We start from the raw sequence: 14,063 nt of genomic DNA, 5'->3' as shown, positions 1-14,063 counted from the left end.
GGGCAAGTTTTCATAGCTTTAACCCTTTTCTGTAATTCCCGACTCCCCTCACACCAAATGGTTGATTATTAAAGGCTTGCAGCAATTATTGGCCAAATTCCTGCCTCTTAACTATTAGCCTACTCTCAGCGAATGCATGAAGGTGAAGCACTGTTGTGTACGGCGTCAAACAGTAGCTTGACAATAGCAGCAAATGACAGTTGACCCAAGTTGAAACAATGCCCATGGCCATATAAGGTCATTTATAATTTAATGTTATCACATTGCTTCGTATTACATGGCCATTCAAATGGTAAATTATGGCAGAAAGAAATGGAAACCATGGAAAATGAGTGAAACCAATTTAATTATATATACATATATACATATATATATATTTGTGTGATGGTAATGGTGTGTCCTTTTCAGTGTATTAAAGTCTGCATTCACAGTAACTCCGTTTTGAACGCTGTTTTATGAACAGTAACTCTGTGTTATGAAGTAATTTGTAACTGTTACGGAAAACATTTTTAAAGTAACCCTCCCAACCCCGTATAAACATGCACATACTCTCGACTTCACCAAATCACATTGAGAGTAATGCTGGTGAATATTAAGGGAGAAAATGTGCTAAAGGTCAATGGCTGATCTTGGTCCTAATACAGGCTATGATTTTACCAAAACCCTTACTTGTGCTGGCCTATGTTCTAAAGTGTTTGCTGAAGAATTTATTGTTTATTGATTTTTTTTCTGTTTGGTGAAGAATTTTCACCAGTCTTATGGCTTAAGACTTTTCTCATTTCAAAGAGCAAACAATTCCTCTTTTACAGTACGTTATCTTATCTTGACTCTTCAACAGGTCCTCTTAATTAATTCTCAGTAAATCTTGAGGATTCAATGGCAGTGGGTCCAAATTTCAGGGGCATTTTGGAGGTTTTATGGATCAACCTTTACTCTGCTTTTCTGAAACACACCCAACAAATTCCCCATAAAACAATAAAACAAAGAGACACACAAAGTTATGTGCCCACCCACTTTTACTCACTTACACAGGATAGAGTTCTGGGAAAAGTTTAGCAAGTTCCAGAGGGTGATTTTTTTTCTTCTTTCTGTTTCTGTGAACAGTGAGTCCACAGTCTGGGATATACACCTGGACACTTGCACACACAAATGCACCTCATTAGCAGCAAGCAGCACTAAGCCTTCTAATTGCATCCACACATGGAGAGACACACACACACACACACACACACACACACACACACACACACACACACACAAAGATAAACAGACTCACAGAAGCAGGCTCTAAAATCACAGCAGGCCACTATTCCTGTGAACAAAACAAATTGTTAGCTATCTGTCAAGCAAGTGAGCCCGTGTGTATAATAATTAATTCAGGCTCTTCATATTTGAGGGTGGCGTGGAGGGGGGGCAGTTAATAATTAAGCAGCCACTGGCCCTGACTCAGTGGATAACATCTTCTCAATGACCCAATACTAGCAGCGCACCTGTAAAGACACACACACTTTACAAAAGATGAAGAAAAACTGGCGATACTACATTCACTGCTCTATCCCTATTAATCCACATCAACATAACTGGCTCTATATTAGTAGCAGTAACAAAATTAAGAATTTTTTTTTCTTTAATATGTGTCATTAATAGATACATTACACCATTATTGGTAGCATATGAAAGTGAGTAAAAATAGCATCAGAGAGAGAATTGTCTAACCATTATTAAAGGAGAAGAAAATGGCAGCCCATTTATTTGTTTCTCTTGCTCTCTCATGATTTATCTTTTCATCTCCCATCTCTCTTTCACTCTCGCTGTACACTCCCTACAATAACTTGGCAAACGTACTCACAATCAAATAGAATGCACACTGGGAAATGTCATATGTTAATGGCCCTGCATTTTTAATAGTATTTCCATTAGGTTATCACATGATTATCATCCTCCACCTCTCCTTTCTCCCCCGCATGCTCTTTAGTGTCTGTGGGAACTTGTTCAAGCTACAACACTTAAGATGCAAGATGCAAAACCATTCCAACTGCAGCACAGACTGCAGAATAGCCATCTGTTCCACATGAATTCCCTTACTGCTCTATAGTCAAGTGCTAACAAACTGGGTGGATCTGGAAAACTGTAAACGCTTGCCCAGTTCTCGGGCTAACAGCTAGTGCTCAGATTATCACAGGCCCATATGCTTTAAAAATGACTGTGCCAGTTCCAAAAAAAATTATGACCAGGGCCTAAATGCTGTGTCCGGTGGTCTTTATCTAAACGTCCAGAAAGTCTTGAGATTTCATACCTAAATACATCACTTTGGTTTGTCTTCAGGTCACCCTAAGCATCTGAACATCTTCATGTTAAATATGTGTTACTAAGTATGTATAGTAAAGAATGCTATTTATGCTGTTATGTATAGCTCTGCATTATTTACACCATAATAATACACAGTATTCCATAACATTCTGAACATTTAACCACTGGAGTGATGTAATAAAGATGTCAGAACACTCCACGAAAATTTCTGGAAGACTTATTTCTCCTTTAACCCATGATGGATCAGATGAAAACACTAATAATTATATTATCATACACACAGTGGTGCGTGAAAGTTTGTGAACCCTTTAGAATTTTCTATATTTCTGCATAAATATGACCTAAAACATCAGATTTTCACACAAGCCCTAAAAGTAGTTAAACAAATGAGACAAAAATGTTATACTTGGTCATTTATTTATTGAGGAAAATGATCCAATATTACATATCTGTGAGCAGCCAAAATATGTGAATCTTTGCTTTCAGTATCAGGTGTGACCCCCATGTACCACAATAACTGCAACTAAACATTTCTAGTAACTGTTGATCAGTCAGCATTTTATCCCATTCCTCAGTATAGAACGGCATCAACTCTGGGTTGTTGGTGGGTTTCCTCACATGAACTGCTTGCTTTGGGTCCTTCCACAATATTTCTATTGGATTAAGGTCAGGACTTTGCCTGGCCATTGCAACGACTTGTGTGCTTAGGGTCATTGTCTTGCTGCATGACCCACTTTCTCTTGAGATTCAGTTCACAGACAAATGCCCTGACATTTTCCTGTAGAATTCGCTGGTATACTTCAGAATTCATTGTTCCATCAATGTTGGCAAGCCATCCTGGCCCAGATGCAGCAAAACTGTCCCAAACCATAAGACCACCACCACCATATTTCACAGATGGAATAAGGTTCTTATGCTGGAATGCAGTGTTTTCCTTTCTCCAAACATAATGCTTCTCATTTAAACCAAAAATTCTATTTTGGTCTCATCCGTACACAAAACATTTCTCCAATAGCATTCTGGCTTCTCCACATGATTGTTAGCAAACTGCACATGGGTAGCAATATTCTTTTTGAAGAGCATTTCTTCTTCCAACCCTGCCATGCACACCATTGTTGTTTATTGTTCTCCTGATGGTGGACTCATGAACATTAACATTGGACAATGTGAGAGAGGGTGGTTCCTTTGTGACCTCGCAGACTATTACACGTCTTACTCTTGGAGTGATCTTTGTTGGTCGACCACTCCTGGGGAGGGTAACAATAGTCTTGAATTTCCTCCATTTGTACACAATCTGTCTGACTGTGGATTGCAGGAGTCCAAACTCTTTTTATAGATGGTTTTGTAACCTTTTCCAGCCTGATGAGCATCAACAAATCTTTTTCTGAGGTCCTCAGATATCTCCTTTGTTCGTGCCAGGATATAATTCCACAAATATGTGTTGTGAAAATCAGACATTGATAGATCCCTGTTCTTTACCTGTGCTCGCTCACACCAGACTGTCATCCCACGAATTGAAAACATCTGACTCTAATTTCACCTTCAAAATAACTGCTAATCCTACAAGTTCACATACTTTTGCCATCCACGTGTAATATTAATATGACTATTTTTTTAGTCATGTTCTCTTTGTCTACTTTTAGGACTTTTTGTTCATGCAGATATAAAGAAAATTCTAAAGGGTTCACAAACTTTCAAGCACCAGTGTGTGCGTGTGTGCGTGTGTGTGTGTGTGTGTGTGTGTGTATATATGATCAGTCTAACAATCATATCTCCAATCCTATCAAGCTCTCTTTAATAATTATCACAAACAACCTAACAGCCAAAAAACTGAAAACATTAGTTCACACTAAAATAAAAATCAGAATATGGAGAAAGTACATTTGAATAGGTACATAGTACATACCTGTGTATAAAAACAGATGGTATAGATTGTATAAACTATATAGAAGATACACAAACTTATAGTTGCCATAAGGTCTAAAGCTCAAATTGAGGACGTCACAGTCAGAGGGACCCTGATTATATTATTATTATTATTATTATTATTATTATTATTATTATTATTATTATTATTATTACTTATGTTACACTATCAGCTACTATCACAGGTATACTTTGTAGTTGCAAGTCTAACTGAATGAGTTTCACAATTTAATATGATATAAACAGTGTTTGAAATCTATATTTAACACAGCACAATTGTTTTGACTTCTGTGGATAGAAAGTTTAGGAATAAAAGGTTATAATGGCTTCAGTGAATGGCTTCTGAAATGGCCTAACATGCCTAATATTGGAATAGTTGGATTTCCTTCATAAAATGAATCTTTGCAGTGATCATAATTGTGTGGAAATGTTTTATACTTCACTTTGTCAATTTACCAAAAGAACTTTACTGACTGAAATTTGCAGAAGAATTTGCAGAAGCCCAATTCCCTCTAGGCTTAAGTTGCTCTTATCTATAGCTATGTCCAACAGAAGAAGATAAGAATCAGTGACCTGCTGAAACCGGAGAGAACAACCGGACAATATTAATGAGTCTCCACCTCACCCGCCTGTCACTCAAACCCAGCGGCTCCCTTCCATTGGCTGCCAGTCAGTCTGTAGTGTCGAAGCTGCTTTGTGAACAGGTATTGCGATTTGTTTTCTGGAGCTGCCGGAGGTCATCTGTAGGCAGTTGTGGATGCAGTTGTGCACCAAAAATAGCCATTTGTTCCTGCAGTTCAAAAGCAACAGTAATAGGTCTGCATGCTATTAGCTCCTCTGTGCATTCAGTCCCATTCAGACTCTTATGTGGGTAAAATCTGAGGTCATTAGCATAGGCGTACTGTACATATTTGTGTGAAGTCTCTCAGTTTATCTCATTTGTCAGCCATTTATCTGAAGCAGCACTCCTTGCAGGACCCACTGAATGAGTAATAAGCTGTCACTGAAGGAGGTTCTGCACCTCTTTTCAAAAAGGACTGCAAAGCTTTCAGCCAGAACGAGCACACGAATATTCACTTGCTTCACCTTTCAGACATGCTCACTACTGCATTATGCTGTATGTTGCCTTTCACTGCTACTGGTGAAGCTGTTTGGCATATTGGAACTATTAGCCTGTACACTTTAAGACTAAAAGATTTCAGTAAAGCCTGATAATACTGGTGGGGGGCAGTTGGAAGACGGAATGGGAGGAGAGAAGGATAAAATGTTCAGTTCTAAGACGTTAGTGAAAGCCTGCTCTTAAAAGCACATGTATATCTAATGTTATACATTTCCTCTAGCAAGGAAACAATCAGACACCTGTCATTATGCAGCAGGAAGGGCTATTACAGAACATCAAACACTGCTCTCAGCCTACCTTTATGCATACACTCACTGCAGATACCATAAGCCAATAAATGCCTGCGATAGGATCTTTATTGGAGTGTGGTGGACTGTGTGCTTTACCGCAGGAAAATCGTGACTGAAATGAAAGGCAAATGTATTCAATAAAAACTAACAGAGCACCCTCAACAACATGTATGTTTAGACAGTGACAGTGATGTATAATGACTGTTTTTGACTACGAATAGAACATTCTTATGTGTTTATTAGCCTGAAGTAAGCCCATGTATTATTCTGAGTATTTAACCAAGTACCTAGTCTAATTATTCACTTTTACACGAAACCTCCATTTCTTTGGTCCATTGGGACAGCTATCAAATTCATGCCATCATAGTCACACACACACACACACGCCTTTTTTGACAGTGACCCAAGTGTATTCCAAGTGTCACTTTGCCACCTGTGTTAAAACCAATCCACCCATGTAACAACAAAGGTCATTCAAAACAAATCAATCTAAAGCTGCATATCAGGTGTAATGGAGCACACACTTAGCATGTAGCTTGCTAATTCACTACACACTCGCCATCCGCTTTATTAGGGGCACCTGTACAGTACACCTGCTCATTCATGCAATGATCTAATCAGACAATCCTGTGGCAGCAATACAATGCATAAAATCAGGCAGGTACAGGTCAAGTGTTTCAGTTATTGTTCATATCAAACATCAGAAAGGGCAGACAAATGGACCTCAGTAGCTTTGACTGTGGCATGCTGGTGCCAAACAGACTGGGTTAAGTGCCGGTATCCTGTAATTCTCACACAGTGAAAAACAGTCTATAGGAGTTTATACACAATGGTGTGAAAGACAAAAACCCAGTGTGCGGCAGTTCTGTGGGCGTTTCATTCATGACTGGTTCGAGCTGTCAGAAAGGCCAGGGTAACTCAAATATCCACTCTGTGCAACTGTGGTGAGCAGAAAAGCCTCTCAGAATACACAACATGCTGAACCTTGAGGCACAGAACTGCAGAAGACACTTAGGGTTCCACTCCTCTCAGACAAAAACAGGAATCTGAGGCTACACTGGGCACAGACTCACAGAAACTGGACAGTTGAAGATTGGGAAAAACATCACCAGGTCTTTGCATGAATAAGTTGGGATAGGGGAGTTCCTATTTAAGTGACTGGTGAGTGTACGTGTCTGTTCAATACGTACATCAGGGAACTTTGCAAGCTGTATCATTTGAGCAGTACAGCGATGGAGAGATCATTTCTGTCAGCTCTAAACACATGCACTGTAACAACTACATCGCAACTCAATGGCTGAAATAAATAGTGGTCTGTTTAGAATACCTTCATGCGAAGGAAAGTCATCCAGGTAACAGAGGTTTATTAGCAAATCACTTTAAATTGACCCATAACTCTACCTGCCATGGTAATAATTTGTTAGTAAGCATTAGTATCTTTAGTTATTTGAGTTAGATCTACATTTTGGTAAAGGTGTTTTTCTTTTGTTTTTGTTTTTTTTTAAATAATGTTTATACAATGCAATTCTCATTTTGGGAAGGGGAACATGTTTCAGATACAGACATCGGTTTTCTTTCAGAGAAAGAAATACATCAAGCCACCTTCTTCTTGACTGGTCATGTCATTTTTACATTTTATTCATCAGGGAAACGCCACATAATACAGACATCTCAGTGTTTTTCCTTCTGACTGAAATGAAGACTGTTATTAATATGCAAATTGATTAATTTGTATTCTGAGTGTTCCTGTGAGAGTAAGAAAACAGTGGGTGGGAAATTTGACAAACAGATGAATTCTTCGGTGATTTACTAACCCTGAAAAGATTTGAGTAATTGCCTGTGGGTTTTTTCACACCTTAGGATGGTATATTTAATCGGACATGCAAGCTCAGTGTCTCGGATCTTCTTGAAACATGACAGTCAAGAGCATATTCGGTTGTAAAAACAAAACATTTTCTGCTACATTCACATGTATGCAACACATAAACAACTCCACATGAGCACTGTTGGGAATTCAAATAAAGGGACCCCTGAGGGCAGTGCTGTGCATCTGCACTATGGTGCACTCTCAGTGATGCTGTAACCTGTTAGTTAAGGATCCATGTGCATGTTCAGACCTCCCCCAAAACTGAACAATAAGACAAACAGTCTATATTGATTGGCACTGTTTCACCTTGCACTGCTGAACACCGAGAGTGACTTCAGGAGCACACTGGAATATTGCCAGATATTTTCACTCACATAACTCAATAAATGGGTCTATGGTACAGCAGATATTCACCTTTCATTGTTCATTTGACTTTTAATCGTCGTATGCTCACAGAACACATTTAATTAATGTAATTATCCTAAATTGTTGCAGATCATATTCCATTTCCCACTGAAAGATTACACACTTTAATTGTGCATGATAATGTCTGCTTAGACCTTAGTGCCTAAAGGCACTTAATGAGGTTCATTGAACTGGCAATTTTAAACAATATCATCATTAAATAAAATCAACAAGCAGATTGTTCCAGTTAGCTGGTAATTCACTCCCAGCTGTTACAGTTATTCCAGCTCAATGTAGATTAGAATGTATATAATTATATAATGTATATAGATGTATGTAGAATCTTTTTTTTCCCTCTGCAGAAGGTTATATTTTCTATAGATTCTTCTCCACCCCTCCTCCTCCACTCCATCTGCCGATACCCTCTCCCTCCCCCTCCTCTCTCTCCCGATCGCTCTTTCCCTGGACTTATGGGATTGTGGTGTTGGGGGAGCAGCATTAGTAGTTCATACAGAGCCTCAACAGAGAAATCCTCAATGTCAATCTTCAAACTTTGGACACATAGTGACACAAATATATTTCACTAAACAATATTTTACTATGGTGTCAGGGTATGCATTACAGGGTGTTCGGTTTACTGGAGTCATTGAGAAGAACTTCAGTGGATCTAGGAAGGCTACCACTCTTTCTCTTCTTCTTTGTCTGTTAAGTAATGTTGCCAAGGACACCTGTAATGATTAGGTATGATGTGTACAGTGTACGTGATCTCTGTATAAATTACGATTTGCGCATGCTTGTCACTCTAAAAGTTCCAGGCATACTACATGCACGTAATTTTAATCTAAACTGATTGCTTTGTACTTTATTACAAACATTTGCATCTACACAATCCAGGCTTAATAACATCTATAGACTTTACCTGTGCTAGGAACTCAATAAGTTACCTAAAACCTAGTAAACTTCATTTCCCTTCATTTTAAAGGTCATCCATATTTTATTGTTCTGTATTTTAAACTCGGCTCAGTTTTGATTTGGTTTCTGTGGGAGACAATAGAAAAGAGGCCTTCTGGAGCATTTTTATACCGAAGAGAAAGCACAAAAAAATGCTTTTCCCCACAGGATATGATGGTAAATTTACCCACATGTCAATTCGTACGCACTACATCAGCGTGGGTTATTTCTACTGCTGAAATACAGCGTAATCTTTCCAGACACATGCATGCACAGTCTAAAAAAAATACTTAAAATAGTACATTCGGATGGGACTAAACTCCCAGAGATTCAGAGACTCCCTGAAGTAAATCTAGTTCAGATTGAAGAGGGCTTTACTCTCTTATATTCACTTTCTTTCCCCAGTTCTGATGTCCTGTCAGATCCCTAGTGAGAACTGAGTACAGTGTGCCAGGTGTAGCTGTCACTCATAACTGGTGACCCCCTGTGTCAATTCCAGTGACATAGATCCTCAAAGAAAAGCTCACATTAGAGGCCTCTCAGCCAGGTGGGTGAAAAAGACTCTTGCTTTACTCTCTGGAACCTAGATATAATCAGGTTGGTTTCCAAGAGGGAAGTGAAGATCGGTTAGATAGGGAAGATGTGTTTTTGAGATAACCACTGAGGAAGGCCTACAAAACCAGAAACATGCATGTGAACTTCCAAGGCTGTCAAGACTCACACTCCTCGTTCTTGTAAATACATACATACATACATACTTTAGTGTCACTGTAGTTAATGAACAATTCATCATAGTTACTGAATATGTTTTAAAAAGAAAAACTGGGCAATAAGCCAATTGCTGAGTTAATGTTCATTGAGTTATAAATAGCTCACTAAATACTACAAGCTGAAATCTCACTAAAATCTCACTAAAATAAACTTGGCATACTCCGCTGGTTTCTTACACTAATGGGATTAGTTTTCTTTTGGTATGATAAAAAACTACTATAGGATACTCTCCCAGATAAAGTTTTTTTTTTAAAATGATCTTAAAGCTAATTAAAAATCGTTAAAACAAAACACTGTTTCCTTCAATCTTTGGAACAGCCATTGTTCCATAGCAGTAAAGCATCTGCTGAACAGAGTTTGAAACTGACCATGACGTGAAAGCAACTAAAAGCAGATCCTTGAAGGCTATTAACACATACTTTAGTGAGATCACTATTACTCTGCCCTCCACTATTACATCACAACTGTGCTTAATACATGATATAAAGATCATTAATTTGATTTGGTGAAAAAGCAGCATGCACACCATAGGATCCAGGTTCAGTTGAATCTAATGGAGACACAGTATAGAGAATGTCTTATTAGAACAGACACCTTGTAGAACTGCTTTGGCACTACTCCTTGTTGTTTAAGCCCAGATAAATAGTTATTCGTACTGAACAATATTAAAATCTATTGATACAATAAATATGTACAGGTAAATTTTATGCAACACTGTAATGCAGATACTGCCACTATTACTATTACTAGTATCTACTACTACTACTACTACTAGTAGTAGTAATAATAATAATAATAATAATAATAATAATAATCAGATGCAGCACACCAGCACTACTGCAAAAGATCAAAATTTCACTAAAAACTGCTATTTGAACTCAACTCCAACCCTTATGAATATGTACTGTGCTCCCAATGTGGCCAATTTGAGAGATACTCCATCAGCTACAAGTAGGTCCATCATTGAAACTACCCTTCAATGAAAATACCTTTTTCTGTAACTAGGGATCATGAAAAATTCACTTAGCACATAGTCATTCTACCAAATTCCAGCTTCATAGGCTGAACGGTTTATGAGAAACAGCTATTTGGACCTCTAGGTAATCATTATTGAGCTTTACACTCTGAGTATTTTGACACCAAATTTGTGAAGATTCACAACTAAATAAATAAAAAAAATCTTAGGACTAGTTTGCAAATATTGTGCATATTATGCAAATTAGCAAAAACTCTAAGTGGGTGGAGATAAATGGTTGTTTTTGCAGAAGACGGCAATCATGTGCAACAAAGCTGGCTTGATAACAAATCATGAGAAAGACGATTCAGCGTCATGATGGAAAGCAACATGCAAGAGGGTGCAATTCAGAAAAGACACAGCAAATTAGTAAACAGAACTGTACCTTGACTGCATTATAGCATGCTTAATGTTTGCAGGGTGCGAATAAAACAAAATGGAAACATTATTGTTGTTGATTAAACGACCATTGAAAGTGCTGTATCTGTGTGAATTTTTAATTATGTTCCATTAATCTGTGTTAAACTACTTTTAAGTGACTAAAGTGTGAACTGGACACCCTGCTCTATGATAATGCTACATGCTATAGGCATGCCACAACAAGCTTTCATTCAGAATAAATCTGGTTGATAAAATGAATCTGATTTAGACTCATGTTCTCATGTTATGGTTTTTGGTCTGTAAGTCCAATAAGTCAGTCTTGAATAGTGGTCAAGAATTTTTATTTTGGTGCAACAGTAGGTATATATGCATTGAGAGGTGTGTGTCAAGTTTTAATGTAATTGGAAAAAATGTACATCTAATTGGAAAAGGTCTGGATATTGATCACTCTAATTAGGTACTTGTAGCACAACATGTATTTGTCAGCTGATACTAGCAGTATCTATGAGTCGTTTAGGCTTAAAAGGTTTAACCTCCAAGTCTCAACACTAATTGAGAGTCCCATTAGGATCATGAAGTTTGCTAATTAATTAGTCATTAAATGCAATGATTTAGGTCAGTGGGTCACTTTTTTTTATACTTAATTGTTTAATATACATTTTGTTTGTGAGACACTAAAAGTGATTAAACTGTAATAAATCTTAAGAAATGCCAGGTTTCAAAAGAGAAAAAAAGAAAAAAAACAAAACAAAACACACTGGCAGTCATGTTAGTACTGAACAGAAATTCAACAATATTTTAATATTGCATGTTATGCTACCAATATTGCAAAGTCTATAAAGACAGCAGAGATAAAACTGCAATTACGCATGCGATAGCCCAAGAGAAATAAATACTGCTTGATATGCATTGCTGTTGTGACAGTATCTCTAAGAAAATGCAGACATTTTTGCTGTCTTATTCCAAACAAGAACATATATGGTAGCCACCGCACCTGTGGTGTTTCAATTAATATGTGAGCTTGTATTCTATGGGAACAGATTGGCTAGTTCTTCTGATCACTGGAGAGATAAAGAGATGATAAAGAACAAAAGACTCTTTTGCACTCTGAAAGAAGCTGTCTCCAAGAAACTGATGTCATGGCACACCGAAATGTTTCTGTTAAGGGCCACAGTGGGCAGGACGTACACGTCACACAATAGAAAGTGAGTGTTATGAGGAGGATAGCTTCCTCGTTCTCTATGGACATCAACCGCTCTCAGCCTGAAGCCTCTGTACAGCATTGTCTGACTAATCTTTCCACTTCATCTCACCCTTTCCTCGCTCCTCCCCACTTCTACTCTTGCTCGTGCTATTCTCTGTCTATGCCCTGAACCTGCTAGAACTATGCTGGAACTCCCCGAGAAGCAAAGAGGGGAAAACTGTTTGATCAAAATCGATCCGTTCTCACCACATCTTGGCCCTTATGCTCACCGTGTGTCCGAGTGTGTGCGCATGTCCAACCAAGAGAAAAGCATCATGCTTCGGCATACCAGTCTATCAGCTTTCATTTCAGAGTTAATTGTTTCTTTCTTCTCCATAGGGGGACAGGGTACAGTAAACAAAAGGTTCATGAATGAAAACGTGTATGAGCGAGGAAATCGCTGCTCTTACCATCGTCCTCTTTGTGTGTGTTTTGGGGGCTGAGCATTCTCTCTATATTAGCGGCTGGATGCAGGTCTGAGCGTGCGTTATGGTGCTCAGTTGAAATCCATGTGGGGTCGCTCATATCAAACTCCTCACTGCTCACTGAACTCTCATCCTAGAGAACAACAGGAAAAGAGAGAAATGGGGATTGAAAGGGAGCAAGTGTATATTTTGGGGGAGATGCTGATAGAAACAGTTTGTTAGCAACAGCAGCCATGTCCTGCACACTAGTGTTCCACAAACATCTGTAGATACTCTTGATTTTTGTTTGTACCTACCTGTATAAACAGTCATTTAAACCAGTGATCCTGACCAGTATAAAGAATTGAATGAAGAATAGTAAATAATCAAGGTAAGCACAAGCACCATTGACTATGTTCCCATGTTCAGTGTGGCCTTTCTCTGTCCTGTGAGCTTTACATATGACCATCCACTTCCACCCACATGAAAGTGAAAACCACCTACTCCTGCGAGTTTTTTTTTTCATTTTAAGTCCTATAAGGTCTGAAGCCTGATGCATACTTTTGCAGCAAGAGTGTCAGGTGGTCATTAAAAAAAGATGCTCACACATACTATGCACACAAGGAAAAAGGGTGAAGCATTGCATGGCCTTGTAGTGATGCCCTATGCATGTAGATTGAATGCATTTCTATTCTATATCCGCTTTGACTTTCCAGTCCTGAGATGTGATTGATGTCTGAATTACTTCCACAGAATACTTCAGTCAAGATCAGATGTGTGTCTGATAAATACGAATATGAAAAAAGTGAGAGTGCAAACATTTTTTTGAGGATTGTGAAATGAACAAAACATGGATGCACAGCACTCTCGGTAATAAGGTCCAAAGAGCAGCAGCTTTTGGAAAAACATTTTATTATTTTTTTAAACTTCATTTCCTCTATGTACCATCTTCTCCTGCTTGATCCTGTTTTCCTTCTCTCTCTTCTATTAATTTGTTCCCTCTTAAGCGAATATACAATATTATACAAGAGCTTAGACATCTCATGTTTTGGGGGACAATAAAACTAACACAATATGCTCCCAAACAGATCTCATCTATTTTATATCCACATGGTAACACGTTAAAATAAGAGTCGACTGGCTAACCTTAGGTGATACCAATGCTTTTGTTATCTTGAACACCACACATATATGAGCTTGAACAATGGTTGGTTCATGTTAAGTGTTGAGTAATAACCGCTAAACAATGCATTTGTTAAAATTGCATCAGTACCTCATAATAAACATTACTAAATGGTAATAAGGCTTTATTCACTGCCGTATAACTTGCCATTTAGCTATATCCAGGTCTGATGGAAAAGTCTGAATAATCATTACTTA

General features: G+C 38.1%; 1 protein-coding gene across 2 annotated transcripts in view; it reads right to left on the bottom strand.

The window, feature by feature from the left end:
- The window catches only part of nol4lb (nucleolar protein 4-like b), a 105,070-nt gene that overhangs the window by 42,425 nt on the left and 48,582 nt on the right, over window positions 1-14,063 (bottom strand). For both annotated transcript variants that reach the window (XM_017487782.3, XM_017487783.3), the window contains exon 5: window positions 12,690-12,837. In XM_017487782.3, coding sequence (XP_017343271.1) covers window positions 12,690-12,837 — 148 coding nt within the window. The remainder of the gene's footprint in view (window positions 1-12,689; window positions 12,838-14,063) is intronic.

The sequence above is a fragment of the Ictalurus punctatus genome, chromosome 15 (assembly GCF_001660625.3).
Source record: "Ictalurus punctatus breed USDA103 chromosome 15, Coco_2.0, whole genome shotgun sequence".
Lineage (NCBI taxonomy): Eukaryota > Metazoa > Chordata > Actinopteri > Siluriformes > Ictaluridae > Ictalurus > Ictalurus punctatus.
The sequence above is the reverse complement of the archived record's forward strand: the minus strand, read 5'-3'. Positions and strand labels throughout refer to the sequence as shown.